At 55.6% G+C, this 22,803-nt stretch overlaps 2 protein-coding genes across 6 annotated transcripts in view; one reads left to right on the top strand and one right to left on the bottom strand.

Annotated features, from left to right (window-relative positions):
- Cdh23 (cadherin related 23) overlaps window positions 1-12,910 on the top strand; it is a 383,514-nt gene extending 370,604 nt beyond the window's left edge. For 2 of the 5 annotated variants that reach the window (XM_058577897.1, XM_058577901.1), the window contains 17 exons: window positions 425-544; window positions 2,531-2,708; window positions 2,831-3,042; window positions 5,105-5,296; window positions 5,430-5,543; window positions 6,338-6,467; window positions 6,561-6,812; window positions 6,890-7,051; window positions 8,356-8,612; window positions 8,971-9,068; window positions 9,442-9,562; window positions 9,644-9,723; window positions 9,814-9,854; window positions 9,955-10,015; window positions 10,453-10,582; window positions 10,674-10,796; window positions 11,934-12,910. In XM_058577897.1, the coding sequence (XP_058433880.1) occupies window positions 425-544; window positions 2,531-2,708; window positions 2,831-3,042; window positions 5,105-5,296; window positions 5,430-5,543; window positions 6,338-6,467; window positions 6,561-6,812; window positions 6,890-7,051; window positions 8,356-8,612; window positions 8,971-9,068; window positions 9,442-9,562; window positions 9,644-9,723; window positions 9,814-9,854; window positions 9,955-10,015; window positions 10,453-10,582; window positions 10,674-10,796; window positions 11,934-12,260 (2,598 nt within the window). In that variant the 3' untranslated portion in view covers window positions 12,261-12,910. Of the gene's footprint in view, window positions 1-424; window positions 545-2,292; window positions 2,414-2,530; window positions 2,709-2,830; window positions 3,043-4,679; window positions 5,049-5,104; window positions 5,297-5,429; window positions 5,544-6,337; window positions 6,468-6,560; window positions 6,813-6,889; window positions 7,052-8,355; window positions 8,613-8,970; window positions 9,069-9,441; window positions 9,563-9,643; window positions 9,724-9,813; window positions 9,855-9,954; window positions 10,016-10,452; window positions 10,583-10,673; window positions 10,797-11,110; window positions 11,216-11,933 lie in introns of those variants that run through there. The other 3 variants (XM_058577902.1, XM_058577898.1, XR_009226399.1) reach the window with 3 other exon arrangements.
- A 225-nt stretch (window positions 12,911-13,135) lies between these two features.
- The window catches only part of Psap (prosaposin), a 33,900-nt gene continuing 24,232 nt past the window's right edge, over window positions 13,136-22,803 (bottom strand). Inside the window, exons 7-14 of the mRNA XM_046419884.2 lie at window positions 21,753-21,809; window positions 18,063-18,194; window positions 16,728-16,823; window positions 16,075-16,336; window positions 15,829-15,986; window positions 15,470-15,550; window positions 15,109-15,216; window positions 13,136-14,087 (exon numbers count right to left, since the gene is read on the bottom strand). Of these exons, the coding sequence (XP_046275840.1) occupies window positions 14,052-14,087; window positions 15,109-15,216; window positions 15,470-15,550; window positions 15,829-15,986; window positions 16,075-16,336; window positions 16,728-16,823; window positions 18,063-18,194; window positions 21,753-21,809 (930 nt within the window). The 3' untranslated portion in view covers window positions 13,136-14,051. The remainder of the gene's footprint in view (window positions 14,088-15,108; window positions 15,217-15,469; window positions 15,551-15,828; window positions 15,987-16,074; window positions 16,337-16,727; window positions 16,824-18,062; window positions 18,195-21,752; window positions 21,810-22,803) is intronic.

Raw genomic sequence — 22,803 nt, 5'->3', positions numbered from 1 at the left:
TCAAACGTGGCACATTGAGTCAAAAGCTGCCCTTGTCAGAGGGGGGAGGGAGCCCTGAGGCCCAGGAATGGCTGGTCAGCTGGCCCCTCCCCAGAAGCTGGCCTTCCCCCTGCCTCTGCCTCCCACATGCTGCGTTTCCCTAGGGTTTACCATGCCCGGGGTGGACGGTCAGATTGTGCTCTGGCCTGACACCAAAAACAGTGACTGTTTTGGAATACCTACTCCACGCCAGGACCTGGTCAGGCAGTTGGCTGTAGCCTGGACGGGTCATTTAATCTCAGGTGGATTGGGGTAGTAAGGGCAAAAAGAGCCACTAGAATGGGACTTCCCAGGAGGCAGAGTCCAAAACAGCATCTGGCCATAGTAGGTGCCCAGTAAATCTGTTAGATGGATGAAGGACCTGAAGCCACCCTCCCCCTGCTAGGGTGACATCTATGTGCTGTCCCCTCTGGACCGGGAGAAGAAGGACCACTATATCCTGACTGCCTTGGCCAAAGACAACCCTGGGGATGTAGCCAGCAACCGTCGAGAAAATTCCGTGCAGGTGAGGGGACCCACCGAAGCCAGGTTCGCCAGGGGCTGGGATTGTGGAGGCAGCAGGAAAAGCCTGAGTGGGTTACAATGACTACGGCCTAAGACGACGGGGACTCTAAGAGAAATCCCTGTGCCAGACTGCTGCTGAGGTGGCTAAACACGCCCGAGAGTGGCCTACGGTTCCACGTGGCCCAGTGTCTCCACAGTGTCCCATTGAAAGGTACACCATCCAGCCACCAAAAATAATTATAAAGTCATCACCTTTACAAATGACTCTTAAATGACTCCTTTAAGAGAGCTTTATCAAGTGACTGATTAGAGGAATGATTCCTTTAATGAGGAATCAAATTCACAACCCCCACTGGACATGGTGGCAAGTACCAGTCGTCCCAGCACTGAGGAGGCTGAGGCAGGAGGATCACTTGAGCCCAGGAGTTTGAGGCCAGCCTAGTGAGAACTTGTCTCAAAATAATAATAATAATAATAATAATATTATTATTATTATTATAACAACAACAACAATCCCATTCTAGTTCTATAGGGTCCTCACAGTGGCTCTCAGGCCAGTGTCTCACCTCTTGAGTGGTCTCTCCCCTTTTGTACCCAAAGTCTCCAGCCATGAGCCTTTTGCTTTCTCTTTACCCTATTCTGCTTTCTAAAGCTCTTCTTGATTTTGGGGCTTTTTTTTTTCCCCAGTACTAGGGATAGAACCCAGGGGTGCTCTACCACTGAGCTATACTACCAGCCCTTTTAATTTGAGAAAGGGTTTCAGTAAGTTGCCCAGGCTGGCCTCAAACTTGTGATCCTCCTGCCTCAGCCTCCCGAATGGCTGGTATTACAAGCTGCTGAGCCTGCTGCAGGCCTGTCTTTCTGTACTTGATCTTCTGCTTCTCCCTCTCGCTAGCCTAATTATGCAAAGGAAACTCTCCAAAAGGGGTGGAGAGGTGAGATGCTGGATGAGCCAAGACAAATTCTTTCTTGCAGGTTGAGGGACAGAGCTGGGAGCACACACACATAGCTGGATCTTGTCCCTGTCACACACACACATGTACCACGTAGAGAAAAGCACAAACTTTGGAGGAGACCAAGGTCTCGCTAGCTGAGACACCACACTTGTCCACGAACCTGAACTTTAGTGGTCACATCTGCAAAGGAGGCAGCAGAGGTGGCGATGAGGAATCTGGGTAATGAGGTGGTTGGAAAGGCTTTGTGCACTGAAGGCTGATCTTCCAAATCCCTGTCCTGCAGGGCTCTCATGCCAGTGCAGCTGGGCAGGGTCCTGGCCCTGGGGAGGAGGGGCCTGCTATGTCTGTAGGACCTGCCCTGGGCTGTGGGGTCTGCAGGGGAAGCCAAGAGCAGATGCAAATCCCAGTCCAGGGGGGCCCCAGGAGCTGGGCACAGTGGCGCACGCCTGGAACTCCAGCCGCTCAGGAGGCTGAGGCAGGAAGATCATGAGTTCAAAGCCAGCCGTAGCAACTTAGCGGGGCGCTAAGCAATTCAGTGAGACCCTGTCTCTAAATAAAACATAAAAAGGGCTGGGGATGGGGCTCAGTGGTTCAGCACCCCTGACTTCAATCCCCAGCACACACACAAAAAAAAAGGCCCTAGGGAATGGAGGAAGCCCACAATCTGGTATTAAGGTCCCGAGAACAGAGCCAGACTTGCAGGCGTCTGTAGGGAGTAGCAAGGGACCAGGTAGGAGGGGCGGGTGAGGGGTTCCTTCTCCAGGGCCCACAACAGACTGTTCTGGTTGCTAAGGGCTCCCTTGAGCCAGGCGCTCCACCGGCATCCAGTAGACGGCAGTGACCGGGAGAGAAACCGTGGTCCCTGGCACACAGCTGGGCAAACTGAGGCTCGGGGTTCAGTACATTGTCCAGAGGTGAACACATCAGAAGACGGTGCCTCCCTTCCTCACCTGCTTTATTCCTGGGTGACTGGGTCCCCCAAGGCAGCCCCGGATACTCCTGACCCTTGGCCTTGACCCCCACCCCCGCAGGTGATGATCCAAGTGCTGGACGTGAACGACTGCCGGCCACGCTTCTCCAAGCCCCAGTTCAGCACCAGTGTGTATGAGAACGAGCCAGCAGGCACCTCGGTCATCACCATGATGGCCACCGACCAGGACGAGGGCTCCAACGGGCAGCTGGCCTACTCGCTCGAGGGCCCTGGCATGGGTACGGAGCCTTCCCTGGGTGCCCGTGGTGAATCGTGGGGTGGGAGGGGCCGGCCAGGAGGAGGGTGAGGACAGGAAGGCCAGTGGCCAGTCACACTCCTGCTCTCCTGCCCTGTCTGCCAGAGGCCTTCCATGTGGACGTGGACTCGGGCCTGGTGACCACACAGCGGCCTCTGCAGTCCTACGAGAGGTTCAATCTGACTGTGGTGGCCACAGATGGGGGGCAGCCCCCACTCTGGGGCACCACCATGCTCCTGGTGGAGGTCATCGACGTCAATGACAACCGCCCCGTCTTCGTGCGCCCACCCAACGGCACCGTCCTGCACATCAGAGAGGTACTCCTCACTTCCCGCACCCAGCCGGCTTGCTCCTCTTGCCATCAGGGCCTGGGCAGTGGAAGGGCCTTCATTGTTGGGGTGGGGGAGCAGGCCAGGCGAGAGCAGGCTTGCCCGGGCCACATAACGTAGCACTAAACAACGGTCAGACAGGTCAATCGTGTGGCTGTGCTAGCACGAGATCTTGGGGTCAAGTGGAATTCTGTTGTCTACCAGCCAAAGCACCTTGAGCAAGTGGCTTCTCTGAATCTTTTGGATCTGCAAATGGGACTAATGATAGCAAATGCCCCATTCTTACTCTGGTGTCTACAAAGGACAGTCCCCCCTGCTGCCCGCTTCCCCGATCTTAAAATAAATGCACACGCCCCTTCCGTCTGGCTGGTCTCCTATGATGCCGAGTGCAGGCAGCCTGGGGTTGGCGCTGAGCAGCCAAATAAGGCACAGGGGAGACGGCGGCGGAGGTTCTGGAATCCCTTGGTCTAAATGGCCGTGGGAAGGCAGGGGCAACCTTCGTTCATCTCTGCTCCTCCTGCCAACTCTGAAGCACCCAGGCCCAAAGTACACTGGTCGGGTGGGTACAGCTGGTGTGTTTGATTTGCTCTCTGCTCCCCAAACTTCAAGTCTCCACATCTCAAAGTCAGGGCTAAGACCATGTTGTTGCTGTCTCCTCTTTGAGGTCCCCCAGAAGAAAATATTCCCAGGGATGAGTTCTAGGAAACTGTGTGCTGTCACCTTGTGATTTGCTTTTACATTGTCTCTGGCGTCACATCTGCAGTGATTGCTTTGCCCACTGGGGAGCTCCAAGTAATCGCCCACCTCACTGACGCTCCAGAGGCTGGGCACACTTCACCACGGCTCCCTCTTCCTGCTAACTTTTTTTTTTTTTTTTGCTGGGGGGCACTAGGGGTTGAACCAGGCCCACTCTACACTGAGCTACCTCTCCAGCCCTTTTCAATTTTTTTGAGACAGGGTCTCACTAAGTTGCTCAGGCTGGTCTCAAACTTGAGATCCTCCTGCCTCAATCTCCCAAGTAGCTGGGATTGCAGGTGTGCACCACCACACCCAGACCAGCTTTTTTTAACCTAAAATTTTTAACTTGTTCAATCTTATATATTATTGTCAGCTGCTTCAAGTGTGTGTGTGTGTAATAATTCAGGATATAAATTAATAATCTAGTTATTTTCCACACTAAAGACCCTATTTACTAAGTTGTTCCCTTCGAGGGCTGTGTATTTGGGAAGGCTTATGTCCCCTGAATAGCCTGATCGACCAGCATTTAAAAGTAATTATCTGTTGGTCACCCCACTTTTTATTAATCAGATGTAACTGCCACTTGGAACTTCTGATCGTCATGACTGAGATAAACAATGAAACCTTACCGAGTTGAGAATTTTTCCATTAAAAGCGAGGAGATACGCTCTTTTTCTCTGGCCGTGGGCGGCCTTCCCGTGGGTCACTGTGTGCTTTCAGTTAGGTCTTTGCTAAGCTAGACCTGCCTCAAGGAAATCTGGGGGAGCCTGAGGCTCAAAGAGCTGAAGTGGCACACCCAGGTTCCACAGCGAATCGGTAGCAGGCTCCAGCCAGGTGGCCAATCTCTAGCTGCCATGTCACCCCGTCTGCATGTCCTCCATTTCCAGGTGCCCTTCTGGATGGATGCTGCTTCTCGGGGACACCCAAAGTTCCTGTGATCAGGGTAGCGCAGAGAGCAGGAGAGACGAGGGACACAGAGTGGCCATGGCCAAAGCCTTTGGATTCCCCTAAACCTTGGCAGGCAGTGGGCTGGCGGGGGATGGGAACTCCTAGAGCGTGGTCACCTCAAGAAAGCTTGGAACAGCTGGGTCTCAGGCTAGACCCTAGTGGACAGTGGCCTCGGCTTGGGGAGATGGGAGAGAAATAACTGGCAGATGCTTAGAATCCAAGAGATCCCAGCCACCAGGCATGCCCCAAGGACGCTGGGAGGTGGCAATGACCTTTTGCTGTGACAGGATCAGCGCAAGAGCTTCAAGGGGGCCTGGGAGCTGGGGTTCTCGTGTCTAGGTGCCCCCCCTCCCATGCCCCGCAGGAGATCCCGCTGCACTCCAACGTGTATGAGGTGTACGCCACGGACAAGGACGAGGGCCTCAACGGGGCGGTGCGCTACAGCTTCCTGAAGACCGCGGGCAACCGCGACTGGGAGTTCTTCTCCATCGACCCCATCAGTGGCCTCATCCAGACGGCCCAGCGCCTGGACCGTGAGAAGCAGGCAGTGTACAGTGTAAGACGCCAGGGCCCCGGCAGATTTTCTGGCTGCAGTGACTTGGGGGGACCTGTCTGGGGACAGCACCCGGGAGTCCTAAGCCACTATCTTACGCCAGCCTTCCCCTCTGACTGTGTTCCTCTGCCCACAGCTCATCTTGGTAGCCAGCGACCTGGGCCAGCCGGTGCCATATGAGACCATGCAGCCGCTGCAAGTGGCCCTGGAGGACATTGATGACAACGAACCCCTCTTCGTGAGGCCTCCAGTGAGCTTGCCTGTCCCTCGTGGCAGTCACACACACTCCCCTGTGCACACTGATACACATTTGGCTACACATAGAAAATGTCTGTCTGCACGCTTTTCATAAAGGACCGGCTCTGCCCTGAGCAGCTGTGATGCTGTATTGAGCTATTACACTTCAAGGCACTAGCCAGAGGTCCAAAGTGGACAAAGAGCCAGGCACGGAGGAGCACGCCTGTATTCCCAGAGACTTGGGAGGCTGGGGCAGGAGGATAACAACTTAGAGGCCAACCTCAGCAACTTAGCAAGACCCTGTCTTAAAGTTAAAAATGAAAAAAGGCTGGGGAGGTAGTGTGCTGCCTGGAGTATTCCATTCCCAGAAAACAGGTCAGGCAAATGCGCCTGATCACGGAGCTGATATCGTGTGTGTGCATGCCCGGGCGTGAGCAGGAAGCATGAAAATCAGCTCTGACTTAGAGCAGGGACCCGGGCTGAGGGCCCTGGTATGGACTCCATGACATGCACATGGAGATGACGTGTCCCTGGAGCCTGTGTGTGTGCCCAGGAGTGTGTGCCTGCCCACCCCCATTCACTCACTGAGGTGCCAGGGACACTTCAGAGAACATGCCACGCCCAGCACTGTCCTCATGGAGGGTGCCACTGGATGGCTCCCCGAGAGCAGGGCTCCTTCACCACAGTGCCACTCATCCCGTGAGGCCTGGGCCGTATGGCTCAGTGCCCAGTCACTGCCCAGGGCCCTCTGGCTGGCGCTGGAAGGTCCCCTTTGGCTCCTGTGATGACGTCCTCCTCCCTCTGCAGAAAGGCCGCCCCCAGTACCAGCTGCTGACGGTGCCTGAGCACTCGCCACGCGGCACCCTCGTGGGCAACGTGACGGGCGCCGTGGACGCAGACGAGGGTCCCAACGCTGTCGTGTACTACTTCATAGCAGGTGGGGCCTGACCAGCCAGTGCCGCCGCCCCTGGGGCTGGAGATGACCCCAAAGCGCCCTCGCACCCTCACTCTGGCCTTGTCGCACCCTCAGCTGGCAACGAGGAGAAGAACTTCCGTCTGCAGCCCGACGGGCGCCTGCTGGTGCTGCGGGACCTAGACCGGGAGCGCGAGGCTGTTTTCTCCTTTATCGTCAAGGCCTCCAGCAACCGCAGCTGGACGCCTCCCCGCGGAGCCTCCCCGGCCCTCGACCTGGTGGCCGACCTCTCCCTGCAGGAGGTGCGCGTGGTGCTGGAGGACATCGACGACCAGCCGCCGCGTTTCACCAAGGCTGAGTACACTGCAGGTGCAGAGGCCGGAGCCGGGGCCCGAGGTCGCCGGTGGCCCCTCCCTGACACTCACGCCGCCTGCTGGTCCTTACAGGGGTGGCCACGGATGCCAAGGTGGGCTCCGAGCTGATCCAGGTGCTGGCCCTGGACGCGGACATCGGTAACAACAGCCTCGTCTTCTACGGCATCCTGGCCATCCACTACTTCCGGGCCCTCGCCAACGACTCTGAGGACGTGGGTCAGGTCTTCACCATGGGTAGGGGCCTGGGTGCTCGTGGGTGGCCCTCCAGCCACGACCTCTCAGTCACTGCATGGACTGAAGTCTGGGGAAATGGGGCCCGTGAGACCACCCAAGGACACGGGCAGCCCTGGCCGGTCATGTCAGCCCTTCTGTTCCCTAATCCATGCACCTGTTCACCTCTGTGTCTGCCCACCTGCTCGCTCTTGCTGCTTGTCCCGTCCATCATTCACTCATCCATTCTTGCATCCATCTGTCTGTCCTCTTCCCATTCCTGCCTCCTGCTTCCCATTCGTGCATCTGAAACTCATGTGTCGGGGCGCGGGCCAGGTACTGGGGAGATGGAAGTCGGAGGCCACACTTGGGAATATGCGTGTTTCCTTGTGCATTTGCCTGTGGATGGCGGAGACTCTGGGGCTGGTTTGGAAGGCGCCCCTGGGGTGGGCCCATTTCCTTCCACCACTTTGGCAGTCTCATCTGGATGTCAGGAGAATTCCTTGGCCTGGCCTCCGAGAATTGGTAGATCATCTTCTAGTGCCTCTTCCTGGCTCTGCAGTCCCCTACTGTCCTTGAGGGCCCTGGGAGCAGCCAGGCTGAGCTGCTTACCATCCCCTGAGCCAACCTTAGGTCTACCCTGGGCCTTTGACCCGTTTCCTGGAACGCCTCCTGACCCATGTCTGCCTTAAGCTGTGCCTCCCCACCCTCCAAGGTCTAGTTCACACGCCACCGCCTCCAGTTACATGAGGTGGCCACAGCACCTCAGCAAGGATCGTCAAAGTCACATACTTGTTATTTTTGGGCCCACACAGGCTGCAGATGTCTTGAACTTTTTTTTTTCCTTTTTGGTACCCGGTTTGAACCCAAGGACACTGAACCCCTGAGCCACATCCCCAGCTCTTTTTTGTTTTATTTGCTCAGGGCCTCACTAAGTTGCTGAGGCTGATTTTGAACTCTCCAACCTCCTGCCTCAGTCTCCCAAGCCACCAGAATCACAGGCATGCGCCACCGCACCCTGACAGCAGATGTTTTAATATGTTAGAGAATTTCAATAAAAACTTGGGGAATAGTTGAGAATAAGAGGATCTCACATTGAGAGTGGAAATGCCCAGTTTCTCTAGAAAGAGTGCTACTCGGGGCAGCCTGGGCTGTATACCCCATGACCTTGTCAGCAGAGCCAAGGGCCCTTCAACTGGGCATTGGGCTCACTGCCCAGCTGGGCCCTCGAACTGCCTCCCTGGGCGTCTCCAGGCCCTTGACCCTTCCTAGGGGGCTCAGGAGCACTGGCTGGCCCCTGAGCTGTGCCGCCCCCGGGCTTTCCACAGGAAGCGTGGACGGCATCCTGCGCACCTTCGACCTCTTCATGGCCTACAGCCCTGGCTACTTTGTGGTGGACATTGTGGCCCGAGACCTGGCAGGCCACAATGACACGGCCATCATCGGCATCTACATCCTGAGGGATGACCAGCGTGTCAAGATCGTCATTAATGAGATCCCCGACCGCGTGCGAGGTTTTGAGGAGGAGTTCATCCGCCTGCTCGCCAACATCACTGGAGCCATTGTCAACACCGACGATGTGCAGGTGGCCCATGGGACCCACCTTGGGGCTGGGGACAGGTCACAAGGACCAGGGCATTGTGGCAAGGTCAGGAGCCCAAGAAGGGGTACGTGTGCTGCCCGAGTCGTTTCCCAGCGTGACTGGGAGGCTCTGGAGTTCTCCTGGGTCCCTGTACCTGCCGCCTTACCTGCTCCCCCCCGAGGCTAATACATGGCACCTGCCCCGTGCGGTGGGCTGGTTGGCACCGAGCTTGGTCCTCAGTGAGCACTCAGTAGTGACAGGTCCACTGTAAGGTAGGGCAGGGAAGTCTCCTGCAAGAAGCCTGCCTATCCCCTCCCCTGGTCCTGCCAGGGTCCCCCGAGCAATGCTCCTTCTCCTCTAGTTTCACGTGGACAAGAAAGGCCGCGTCAACTTCGCACAAACGGAGCTGCTTATCCACGTGGTGAACCGTGATACCAACCGCATCCTGGACGTGGACCGGTGGGTGGGGCCCGGGGAGGGGACTGGGAGGGGACTCATTGAAACACAGACACCTGACTGCCTGTGTGGGCTCTCCCCCAGACATGGGCAGGGCTAGGAAGAAGGACTCAGTTTGGGGGGTGCGCAGAGCTCCCTTCCTGAGCCTGATGGGAGCCTCTGCCTATCGTGAAGGCCCAACAGAACCCCGTAGGAAGTCCCAGGGACCCTGTGAGAACCCCGGCTCCAAGGCAGGGGGGCTTCTGTCTGGCAAGGCTTCAGTGCACACAGGGTGATCATCTTCCGGGGGCTCAGGCAGAGCGGAGGAGACGGCAGGGGGCGGGTAAGGTCTTGGAGGGTGGCTGAGATGGGACTAAGGCCCCTGACCCTGGTCCAGGGTGATCCAGATGATTGATGAGAACAAGGAACAGCTGCGGAATCTCTTCCGGAACTACAACGTCCTGGACGTGCAGCCTGCCATCTCTGTCCGGCTGCCCGATGACATGTCTGCCCTGCAGGTACCCCATGGGCCCCGTCCTTCCCGGGGCCAGCTCTACCCCGGAGCTCACGGTTCAGGCCTGGCCTATTCTCCCCCACAGATGGCGATCATCGTCCTGGCCATCCTCCTCTTCCTGGCCGCCATGCTCTTCATCCTCATGAATTGGTACTATAGGACCGTGTGAGTGTCCCTGCGCCCAGCGACAGGCGGGGCTGTGGGTTCCAGGTGAGTCCAGCCTCCTTCATGGGCACTTCTCCTGCTTCTCTCCAGACACAAGAGGAAGCTCAAGGCCATTGTGGCTGGCTCTGCAGGTGAGTAGGGACAGGGAAGGACCTCTGGGTGTCCAGATTCCCCAGCCGCAGCTGGTTGGCTGCCCACCTCCCCTCCCAGCCCCAACCCTTCTACCTGCAGGGAATCGTGGCTTCATCGACATCATGGACATGCCCAACACCAACAAGTACTCCTTTGATGGGTGAGTCGGCCGGGCACCCTGAGCCTGCTGGGAACCAGGAAGGGAACATAGTCCCTGCAGCCTCCCAAGTGCTGGCTGAAACCTGGGCTGTGGGCGCCCCCTGGTGGGCTGATCACCGCTGTCTCTCCACCCTCAACTGCATGGCTGAGTTTGGATTCCTGTCTGATGGCCCCTGCCCCACCCCACCCTGCATAGGGCAAGGATATAGGGGCATAGACTTTGGGAACTGGGTAGAGTGAGATCTCCCCACCAAAGCTGACTGTGACGGATGTCAGTCTGGCTCAAGCAGGATCCTAGGGTGGGAGGAACACCCACAGGTGCAGGGGCCGCCGTGAAGGCATGGCGTTGAGAGACCAGGGAGATGGGCAGGTTCGTCTGGGAGGGCACCTGTCTAGCGCGCTCTCCTTGCTTGACCCCCCTCCACTCCCCAAATGCAGAGCCAACCCCGTGTGGCTAGACCCCTTCTGCCGGAACCTGGAGCTGGCCGCCCAGGCCGAGCACGAGGATGACCTGCCCGAGAACCTGAGCGAGATCGCCGACCTGTGGAACAGCCCCACCCGCACCCACGTGAGCCAGGGCGGGGGTGGCTGGCAGTGTGGAGAGCCGGGTGGAGAGGGCAGCAGCTACACCTCTCTGCCTGGGTGGGGTCTCCCTCTAGGGAACATTTGGGCGCGAGCCAGCAGCCGTCAAGCCTGACGATGACCGGTACCTGCGTGCTGCCATCCAGGAGTATGACAACATTGCCAAGCTGGGCCAGATCATTCGTGAGGGACCCATCAAGGTGAGCCCTCCCTGCACCCAGAGCCCCGGCTGAACCTGGACCTCATTCCAGAGGAAAGACGGAAAGCCTCAGATCTGCCACCCCCGGCCTCCACGGGGCCAGAACACCAGAAGGCCTAGGCACGGGGCCAATGCAGAGCTGCCCTGACCTGCAGTGGCCTTGAGCATGACCCATGTGGCTTCTGGCTACTGTCCCCAGGTCCTGCTCCAAATCCTGGGATCCGAAACCTGTGCACCCCAGGCCCCCACAGGGGGTGAGCAGGTGGGGCAGACGTGGAGGGGCTTGGTGGGGGGTTAACCCTCTCCCTCCCCCAGGGCTCGCTGCTGAAGGTGGTCCTGGAGGATTACCTGCGGCTCAAAAAGCTCTTTGCACAGCGGATGGTGCAAAAAGCCTCCTCCTGCCACTCCTCCACCTCCGAGGTAGCTGGGTGGTAGGTGGGAGGGCAGGGAGCTGTGTGCCGTGCCCCACTCCTGGGGGTGCTCTCTCCTGCTACCTTGACGTCTCTGGAGCTCATCAGGGTGTGGGTCTAGCGGAAGTCAGCAAGGGGACTTCTACCTTCCGGGCTCTGGTGGGGGAGTCTTTCCCAGGGATGGTTGTGCTCTGAGGCAGTGAACCCCAAGACACCCTGGAGGGGGTGATGTCACTTTAAGAAACTGGTCATCAGGGTCAATAGGGCTCCGTGGACCTGAAGTGACTGTCAGTATGTACGAATTCAGACTAGAGCTAACCACAGTTTTCCAGCCGAGTGCACGCTGCCCCTTCAATAACCTGACCACTCTCCCCTCCTACTTCTGTGAACACGTACTACCTGGTCACTATCAGAGCTGGGCACGCAGGAACCAACCTGATAAGAAGCCCAGACACCACACCGTGTCACAGGATGTTTAAAGTGAGGACAGGCCTTTGAAGGTTTCCTCAAGGAGCCCATGTCCCCGAGGATGTGCCGAAGCATTTTAAATGACCACAGTGCCTCTACGCACCCAGTCTGGAGGGTGGTGGGAGGCCGAAGGCCAGCTGGGAGGCCCTGTGTGAGACAGGGAGGGGCCTGGATGGCAGCCTCTGGGGCTCGGCCTCTCCTGCCTCTAGCATGGCCCTGAACTGTGGGAGCTGAGCCACTGGGGGCCTGGCCTCTTGCAGCTCATCCAGACGGAGCTGGAGGAGGAGCCTGGGGACCGCAGCCCGGGCCAGGGCAGCCTGCGCTTCCGCCACAAGCCACCGGTGGAGCTCAAGGGGCCGGACGGGATCCATGTGGTGCATGGCAGCACAGGCACACTGCTGGCCACCGACCTCAACAGCCTGCCAGAGGACGACCAGAAGGGCCTGGGCCGCTCGCTGGAGACGCTGACCGCCGCAGAGGCCACTGCCTTTGAGCGCAACGCCCGCACGGAATCCGCCAAATCCACTCCCCTGCACAAGCTTCGAGATGTGATCATGGAGAGTCCCCTGGAGATCACGGAGCTGTGACCCATTCGGAAGACTTGCAGCAGCCCCAACCACTCGCTCCCTCCGGGGCAGCAGCCAGGACAAGGCCTGTCGGGGCCGGCACCACGTGGGCAGCCGAGATCCCACTCTGGCCAGACATTCATCCAGCATCTGATCTCTGTCTTCATAAAATTTGTTATTTTTTTAAGAAAACCAAACAAAAATGCTAAGTATCTAAGGACAAGGTAAGGAGGGCCGCTGGGGCCCCCAGGAGTCTGGGGACTAGCTCAGCTGAGGCCACTGGGGGCTCCCTTTCTGCTCTACCCTGGCCATGTGCCAGGATGCCACAGCAAGAGTCCAGCCACAGGACAGAGACCCAGAGCGCAGCCCTGCTGGCCTGCCACGACTTCAAGTCCCACTGACTGCTGACCGTCTAGATCCGACAGATAAGAAGGTCAAGTTCAATAAGCATTCTCTCCATTTCACTGGCTTCCCAAATGTGCCCAGCATATAAAGAGAAATGACTGACATTCCCTCGGGTTCTGAATGTGGAGTGTGTGTGTGTGCTCCTTTTTTAAATTAAGTTATTCCCTCAGTATTTTCCCCCTTGGTTTTGTTGAACTGGAACTCACTGAAAAGTTTTTGGAATGGTCTGTTTAAAGGACTGGCAATACACTGGCTCTGGTAACCTCCCTGTGTGTGGCCTGAGATGGGGGTCACGGGTGAAGGGCAGGCCTGGGCTTCAAGTGCTCCCCAACCCACTGCTGGCCCTGGGACTTGGGGGGACCAAGTACCTTTCTTTAAATTTGAACCCACTTTGCTTTCTTTTCCTGGCCAAGGGTGCTGAAGGGACCAGGGGCGTGGAGCTCAGCAGAGACCAAACTCCTCTAGCAAGGTATCACACACTCAAGCCCAGATCTGGTTAACAGAACTTTATTGTTAAATCACAGAAATTTTAGTGCAAAACAAATGAAAACCACTAAGTTCATTTCATAGCATCTGCTCTGCTTGTCTCTTGGCAACCAGAAGTAGAACAGCTTTGGTGGCCAAACAGGCAGCGGCGGAGCCCAGACAATAGTACCCACTCCACACCCAACAGACCCTGCCTGCCACTCTCTACCAAGCAGGGACTTAGGAGCTGTTATCCACATTTATTTGAAAGGGAAAATTAAAAAAAAAAAAAATCCACAGCAGGGGCAGGGGTGGGCAGAGGCACGAAGCAGGACTCCAGCAGACACTCGAGCAAGCGGTTGCCACCGTGCACAGGACCTCCAGGTACAGCCAGCAGGTTACATTCAGGTGAAATTTCCCCTCCCAACCCAAACCCACAGAACCCCAAACAAGGTATCCCCAGGAAAAGACAGGAAAGCAAAAACAAGGGTCAACCTGGGGCCACCGCACCCACTGGCCACCAGTAGCGGCTTCCAAGGTCTCTGCACTGTCCCCATAGGAATTATTTAAAACATCTAATTCTTCTGAACTGCCTCTGGCTGCTCTGTACAACAGGAAAGGGGACACTCCCTCCTTAGGATAGGAAGTGACCTCAGAAGCACAAACCTACCAGCACCCAAGCCTGTCAGGGCTCAGAACAAGGCCCCTGCTGAGAGGGTGGCTCAAGACCTCAGGCCAGTGTGTCCCCCCAGCAGAGGGGACACTGAAGCAGCTATGTTGGTGGGGGGAAACACCTCCCCTGTGACAGCAATGCTACAATAAGGGAGACAAATCAGGAGTGGTCAAAAGGAGGGTCCTGCTCTTATGACAGACAGGTCTGTGCGTTCGTTACCCCAGACACACAAGGAGGGAAAGAGGCTACGGCTTCTCCAAGACGGAATCCTAGTTCCACACGTGACGCTTGCAATGCTCGACAGCCTGGGAGGAAAGAGGAAACGGGGTTCAGGTGACAGGCTCAATTCCTGGCCCATTACATCGCACGTCACCCAGGATCTGGCATCATGTCCCAGGTCCGGTGGCTCACACCAGATGCGGAGGACCTCATTCAAAACCAAGGAACACGGGGCCAGTGGAACTTTGGCGCCTCCTAAGGCCAGAGCCCAGTTCAGCAGACGCAAAACCTTTAGTGCGGTGCAGATGAGCACCCGAGCAGGCAGGGCCCAGGACCCCTCCACCTACGGACATCTGGTCCCCAAGAACCTGTGTCACAGCTGCACAAGGGCAAATCCACCTCATCACGAGCCATGGCACACCCCAGCTCAGGTCTCTAACCACGGGCACCTTTACCCCCACCGATGGCAGGGTGATGGTGCACATGGGCGGGGACCTGGACAGGACCGGGTGTGGGCCTCTCCCTGCAGTGACCCACAATAACTCCTCCGGGAAACAGTCAAAAGGAACCCAGAGAGGAGGAAAAAGTTAAAGGTACACAAAGTAACAAGGCCAGAACAAATCCCCACCCAGGAACGTGGCATGGGTCACAGTGGCTGCCCAGCCAGGATGGTGCCCACAGAGTCCTGGGGCTGCTGGGCAGGGGCTCCATTCAAGAAGACCTCCAGCTGGCCTTGGGTAGGATTCAGGCCAGGCTCCAGGAGGGCAAATGTGCTGGGGTGGGGGGACCCATGCAAGGGTCTGGGCAATGAGTCCCAGAGGCCTGGAGGTTCCTGGAGTGACCTCATGAAGGTTTGACACTATCCGGAGGGGACTGAAGACAGCAGGAAAGCAGACATACCAGAGAACACCCAGCACCCTTCACGCCAGAAGACGAGAGGCAGGCAGGCCCGCCTTCGCTGGGCAACTCAGGAGGGGCCTAACTGCCTCTCTGGGCTGCGGTTTTCGCACTTACAGAAGGCAGGGTGGAGAGCTGACCATGAGGTCCCTATCAGAGCAGGACTTCCAAGGGGCCACCCACTGGAAGGCGGTCGGCCGAGCTACTCACATTACACTGGGCTGCCGTCTCCACGTTCCGGCACCAGTAGCTGGGGCCCCAGACACACCTCTCAGCTCCCAAGAGCAGCTTGTGGGCAGAGGAGCAGGCCCCGATTTTCTACAGGGGAAAAGAGGGGAGAATCGGGAGCTGCCCAGCCCACCCCTTCCAAAGCCGAAATTAACAGCTTCCAGGAAGCAGCTGCAAGGGACATGCTCTCAGACCCGTGAAGAGGGCAACGGATGGCGCTAGAGGCCTGGGGCCCTGCACTCCCCACTCCCCCAGGCTCCACCTGATGGCCAGAGTCACAGAGGAACCTCCAGCCCCTGCCACCCAGCTGCCCGGAGGAGCCAGGCCGCCCAGCGAGGCTTACCGAGCACACAAAGGACGGGTCCATCACCTCCACGAGGACCTCCACCAGCACGGGCTCATACTCGGTCACAAACTCATCACACTGCCAAGTAAGAAAGGGACACAGGACCAGGTCTGGGCATGTTTAAGCAGACAGGACATGCTCTTCCATCAGTCCCTGTCACTCCTAGGCCAGTGGGCCCTGGGACTCCCTCCCCGAGGACCCCACCCTCTGTCCTCACTAGCAGATTCCTCCCCTCTGCAGCTCCAGAAGATCAACAGGTCATCTCTCAGCCCAGCCAACTCCAGGCCGGGGACAGCCACAGTCTGCTTCCTTCCACTTCCAGGGGCACCTCAGGGAGCCGCCCCAGCCCCTGCTACCTGCTTCTGGTAGGGCTCAGGCAGGAAGCTGCAGCCCTTCTCGAGCGCGGACAGGATCTCCTGCTTGGTGCTATTCTTCTCCAGGTTGTGCTCCAAGTAGCCGACCAGCTTCTTGCACACCTCACAGAAGGGACCGTCTTTCAGGGGAGTCACCCGGGCTACACAAGAGAACACAGGGCTTGATGCTGACACAGTCCTTCCAGACTCAGGAGGGGCCATCCTGTGCCTCGTGTGCCCTGGGCTCACCGGGCAGTGCAGGCGACTTGGGCAGCGCGGGCAACTTGGGCAGCGGGGGCAGCTCAGGCAGTCCGATTCGGCCGATCATCTCGAGCTGGCCCTTGCCAGAGGAGCAGAGACGGAGCTCTCTGCACACCTGCTCAGGGTTCAGCTCCTCCTCAAGCACTGACAAGATGTACCCGCTGTATGTGTCCACCACCTCCTGGCACACGGTCGACACAGACTTGGGCAGCATTGAGCACGCCGTATCCAAAGCATGGACGATTTTTTCCTGGAACACAGAGAATCATGCGTGGTGGGGAGAGACTCTGAAAACAGAAGGACAGCAGCCCACAGGAGGCACTGTCCCTCCCTTGGAAGACCACACAGAATAAGACCAGAGCTGCCCGCAGAACAAGGGTGGCCCGCACCCCCGTAGCCGAGAGGGCCCCACAGAGGAAACAGCCTTTGAAGGAGAGGATGTGGCCATACACATCCCAGGCTGGTGCCAACCGGTGAGGGGAGATGGCCGTGGCTCAGTGGTAGAGTGCTTGCATGGCACATGCCAGGCCCGGGTTCACCCTTAGGATAGTGGGAGTTAAGGGGAAAAAAGTAAGGGGGGCCAGATCCCTCTCCCCTGCTGAATTCTCCCGCTGGAGCATCCTTCAGGGAGGGCCACGCACCATGGTGCTGTTGTTGTTGATCAAGTCGGCCACCTTCTTCACCACGAATTGACACGCCTTGCACAACACATTAGCATGGGCCAGGATCAGCTCCTCCTGTTGACGAGAGAGAGACGTTCACGCTGGGACTCAGGCCCTTGCTCCCGCTGCCGTTATAAGCTGCAGAGGGCTGTGGGGACCAGGGCAGGTTAGCAGCACACCAAGGGGCCCTGCCTACTGAATTCAAAAGGATGCGTGGCTTCCTCCACATCTGGGGTTCCACGCCCTGCTGCTGCTTACACAGCAGGCGATCCAGCCCTTCCCCAATCCTCTACCACCACCCCCCTCCCCTACTCCCACACCACCCCAAATCCAGGAATGTGTATTTCAGAAGATAGAAGCAGTCCCCTCCCTCACCCCAAAGAGCTATCTCCCTGCTCTTGTGTCTGGTTCTAATATTTCATCATTCCACATCACTTTGGGAGACAGATGGCAGCCAGGGAACAGAATGAGAGTCACTGTATCTGACAGCTATTTAGAAATCAAGAGTTGTAAACCCATTTCAGGTTTGCTTTTGACTTTCCCAAACTTCATTAACACCTGCGATTGTTTTTCTAGAACCTACCTTTAATAAAGTAAAACACTACTGGGTAGAACCTCATGACAACCCAGGTGCTCTGTCCAGCACAGAGGCACCAGCTCCAAGTGTCTACTGAACGCCTCAAGGAAGCTGACGGAACAAGGGACCTGAAGTTGAATTTTGCTTAACTTTGGTTTAAACATTTAAGTGGTCACGTGTTAAACGGTAAACACTGTACTGCTCCTCCGTGCACTGTGGCCGTGAACTTGGCGGGGAGGGTGGGTAAGGGGCTTGGAGCACCTCTGGGAGCAGGAGGCTGAGCTCCCCTTATTCCATCTGACACCTCAACAATTTCTGTAGCCACACAGAGAAGAAACAGAGGGCACAGGGGCATCATGACCCTAGAATACTACCTGACCACAGGAAGTGCTGGGTTCAAGTTCACTATGGGCTCTTTACCCACGTACAAGCAGTGGGCCCAATGAGGCTTCTGCACAAGCCCTGGGGAGGGCGGCCTAGACTCGGTACTATGGCTCCAGAATTGGGAAGGATCCAGGAGGTACACGTGAAAAGGTCAGGGCTGAGTTGGCACTGAAAAACCACTGGATCTGAAAACCACCACCACAGCCTTGGCCCAGGAACACAGCACAGGGTGGAGGTGGGACAGCCATGAGACGCCAGGTAGGGAACAGAAAGTGTGTGACACCTAGATGTGACACAGCATGGAGTGGCCAGCTGTTCCATAGCCATAGTCCACATACAATAACAGCAGGTACCTCGAGGGGATCCATCAGTTCCAGGGCAGGGAGGACGTTCTCGGAGGCCACTCTGGCGGGAATCAGGGTCTGCAGAGGCACTTCCTTGACCTCGTCACAGAACCCAACCAGCGCGCAGATCTCCTTGGGTTGCTGAAAGGGCACAGAACCAGCAGTCAGACAGAGCCCTCGCCCGCCACCTCAGCCCCTCTCCAGACACCAGGGTTGGGGTGCTGAGGAGCACCCCAGCCCCAGGGTCAAGGCTGACCCCACCCACCCTGACTGGCAGGGATTCCAGACTCAACTTCAACTTAGAAGGACTCATGTCCAAGAGCAGAGCACGTGAGCTAACTACACCTAGGAAGCCATCATGCAGCTCTAGTCAGGGCCACCATAAGGAACAGAGGCTCCCACGGCCTTCAGCATCCCCAAGGACTCATTCTCAGCAGAGTTTGTTTATTCCAGGGGGAAACTACAATGCCCACGAGCTAACAGAAAGCCTATGCTGGAGATAGATAAAAGCACACCAGATCTTGCAGGGGCGGGACCATTTAAAACAACATGTTAAAGGGAAAGTTGGCTTTTCTAAAATCCACGTTCTGTGTTCACAACTGCACACAGTACACAGGAGCCCACCCCCACCCCCACGGTGGTGAATCATTTCAAATCACAAGGTCTTCAGACCCAGCCCTCTACACACCATCTGGACACTAGGCAAGAGAAGGAAAGAGTTTGGAGACCCTGACCATTTCACCACGAAGACCAAGCCCAAAATAAGAATGCAGACCCCGTGAACTGTGAATCCAATGCAGCCAGCACCAGCCCCGGGCCTGTGGGCATCTGCCTACTACCACCACACACAAAACCCGTCAGCCCGGGCGCCAAAACCAGGCCTGCTGAGGACAGAGAGACAGACCAGCAGCTGGTGCTGTTGAAACAGCTCTAGATGTGGGGCTGGGGGCCTGGGTACAGAATATCCCAGATCCTTTCCCTTTGGCACACCTTAAAAACGGGGAGAAAATGTCAGAGTGAGGCTGAAGATACAGCAAGGGTTTTTTTTTTTTTTTTTAAAGGAAAAAAAGGTGCCAAGATAGGGGAGGGAGGCTGCTCTTCTCTCAGGATCAGATTTGTTCAGACTCAAGGCAGCAGAGGCAGAAATCCAGGCGTCCCAACCCAAGAGCTCTCCCATTACACTTCCAAAGGCTTCCCAGCGCTCGGAAGAGGCCAAGCTTAGAATGGCCCCAGTGTGGACTGTGGATGTGGCTCCCACAGTGGCCATCTGACATGTCTCCAGACCCAAAGGACCCCATCCATCACCCAGAAGGGCAGAAGCCACAATCAAGAGATTGTTTCCAATTCTCTGGATCCAACAAACAGGGGGACAATGTGTCATTTGCAAGACCAATTAGCTCATGCAGCAGCAGCATCCCGGGATTATGAAGACAGCACTAAAGACATGCAATGCCCACTCGTGTTGTGACAGACACAAGGCGTCCTGCTGGAAGCCAGACGCCTCCGAGGCCACCCCTGGTTCCTCATCAGCACGCTGGTGGCCTTCACACACGCATGCCACATGTTGATTCTGACTAGAGGGCAAGACTCTGTTGTTTTCCAGACCCCTTGAAGGAGGGAGACCCCAACACTTGAAATGCTGAACTCAGGGGCAGGATGCCTGGCAGAGAGGGGGACCCTTGCCTTTTGCAACTATTCCTTGTATCTGTCAGAGATACCACACTAAACAAAAATAAATAAAGAAATAAAGCAAAATAACTAGGAGAAGCAGCAGATCACTACTACAAGCAAATTCTCCATCACATACCTGATCCTGCTGTTGAACAAAAAAACAGGAAATCGGAGATGGAAACAACGGAAAGGAAAGGATACAACAGTTAAGAAAAATTAAAACAACAATAATCAAGCAGTCAACAGGGGTTAGGGGTACCACCAAAGCCAAGGGCCACACTCCAGCAGTCTGGCATTGCTACCTACCTGTCCCACTAGCCTGATGGACCCCAAACACTACTCTGGCCCTGGGACAGACCACACTGGCCAGCTAGTGTGTGTGCTGTCCCTATAACCAATACTAAATCATGCTGTGCAGCAAAGTCACTGTGAAGGGTCTCCACCCCCAGAGTCGACCCCACTGGGCCCTTCCCACGGGTTAGTTATGAGCATTGCAATGGAACTGGACACCAGGGCTGCCCAAATTGGGGGGGTAGGTTGTTATAAACACACCACTTGCCACACCTAGCCTTGGGGCAATCTATCCTAGGGCCAGCGACGGCCTGGGCAGCAGATCTGACTACCTATTAAAAGCCTGAGCTTTGAGTCAACAATTCCAGCTTCAGTGACCCACACACTAAGGGAAAGATGGGGATGGGCATAGATATATATCTGGCACTAAGGATGTTTCTCATTCCGAGGGCAAACCTGAAAACAACCTAAACACCTAGCCACAGGGGACTGGTCACACAGATTATGTTTGATCCATACTGTGAATTAATATGCAGCAGCCACATGAAAATCACCTGTACAAAGATAACTTAGTGATCAATAAATCAGGAGGGGGATGCGAACTACAAAATACAAAGCAATATATAAAAAATGACCCCACAGACTTTTATGAAAATGCAAATGATTTTTGTGTGAAGTATTATCTGTATTTTCAAAAAATTTTCTACACAATATTTATAAGGAAAAATATTCATGTTAGCAACAAGGAAGTACTTCATTAGGTCGAGTCACATCGAAAGCTTATTTTCACCTACTTCAGCTGCACGTCTTCGTAACGTTTGCCTTTAAACATTTTTATAAGGCAGGCTGTGAGCAATGATCCCAAATAAACTGCTGTGCCTGGTTTAGTTGGCAGATGACTGGAGTAGGCAGAACAGGCCCAATGGTCACCCTGCCAGGCTCTGTGGGTCAAGGGTCTCAACTGCAATGACTCAGCCACAAATGGGCTTCACTGGGTTCCAACGGAACTGATCTATTCTATGAAGGGCCAGAGGTGAGGGACCCCTGTGTTAGGAACAAACTCAAGGACAGACATCAATCCTGATGCAGAAAGGCGGCGTAGGGGAACAGTGCACCCCACCCTGCTCTGGCCCTCAGATGAGATCTAGGAAGGCCAAGCCAGCTCCCCAACTCAGCATGCTGCAGGCCAGCCAGCTTCTTAACACAGCTCCAACATAGAGGAGCCAGCCCGCTTCCCACGTCTAACAGGGAATAAATGTCCCTGTCACCGGGACACAAGAGATGCCAGTGCAGGAGTCAGGGCCTGAGCAGCCACTAGCTGACCCCACTCCAGGGCAAAGGGCCAACTCCACCAGGCAGGATTCCCACCGTCCCCAGCTCCAAACTCAGGCTGCATGGTGGCAATGCTCGGGGTTGGTCTAGAGAGCAAACGACTACAGATCCCAGGGCTAAAGCCAGATACTAGCAATCTGACGGCCAGCTCGCGGGTGCACAGGCCAGCAGGCCACCATAAGGCAGTCCTGGGATCAAGCTTCTTCCTTCAGCCTTTCTTGGGTGGGGGGGTGGGGGGACTGAGATTGAAGTGGAGAGCCTGCTGGTCAAGGAGGGTTCTTTCTGGCCTCAATTCAGTATTTCGAGAATTTAAAAAAAAAGGAAAGAAAGAAAGAAACTAAACTGTATCTGGAAACAGCAACATTTAGGACAAAAATGCTAACCAAGGACTCTCCTGCCACCTACCATGTGCATCATCATCTGGACGGCGATTTCAGAGTACTGGCTGATATAGTTCTTGCACTGGAGAGAGAGAAACAGTTCTTCAGTTAAATTAATTACTGCAACAAAGAACCAAAAAACCAAACTAGCCTTTTCAACAGTGCTAACTGCTGATTATCAAGATTCCTACCTATACAGCCAGGCACGGTGGTGCACACCTGTAATCCCAGTGGCTCGGGAGGCTGAGGCAGGAGGGTTTTGAGTTTAAAGCCAGTCTCAGAAATTTAGCGAGGCCCTAAGCAACTCAGAGAACCTGTCTCTAAATAAAATATTTTAAAAAGAGCTGGGGATGTGGCTCACTGCTTAAGCACCCCTGGGTTCAATCCCTGTATCACCCCTAAAAAAATTCCTATAGAATTTTATAATCTGCTCAAAACAAACTTTAATGAGATAAAAGTGACGTTATTTTATAACTTACACAAAACGAACAGAGAATGTGTTCTGAAACTGTTTACCAAAAGAACTAAAGAGATTTTGTCTTTCTCTATTTATGGCCAATTTGCCCCAAGGTCGTTCAAAAGTTGCTCCGTAGCAGTTTGCAGTTGGGAGAGAACGAAGTTACAGATCCACTGATGAGGAATCCAAGGTTACTCTTGAAACCTTTACACATTCTCAGACAGGGCTGGTTATAAAATTTAAACCCAGACGAGTCAAGAATGATTTTCAATGACCTGATTTCATACAAAGCGAGGCACTGCCAGCAGCCCCTCTCAGAACAGCTCCTGCCACACTAAGCTAGTGCTCGCTTCTCACTAGAAACCAAGGGAAACGCGAATAGCCCTAGGAGAGGGTTTACCTGAGAAACCACCTACAACGGCAACTGCAAACTGATTCCCAGGCTTTCATAATAAAAAGATAAAAAGACTGCTCCCCTGGCTGATAGCCCTAGGAGAGTCAGGCCACCGACAGGGCTCCACCCAGGAAGGCCACTCTGGAACCCAGAGCAGAATCCCAACTGCCTCCCTGACAAAGGTTTCAGAAGGCACTCAGGTACTAAGTTGGATTTTGGTTTTCC

The sequence above is a fragment of the Marmota monax genome, unplaced genomic scaffold (genome assembly GCF_021218885.2).
Source record: "Marmota monax isolate L192 unplaced genomic scaffold, Marmota_monax_Labrador192_F-V1.1 WCK01_AAM20220418_F8-fsc00019, whole genome shotgun sequence".
NCBI lineage: Eukaryota > Metazoa > Chordata > Mammalia > Rodentia > Sciuridae > Marmota > Marmota monax.
This window is presented reverse-complemented; position numbering and strand designations above follow the sequence as displayed.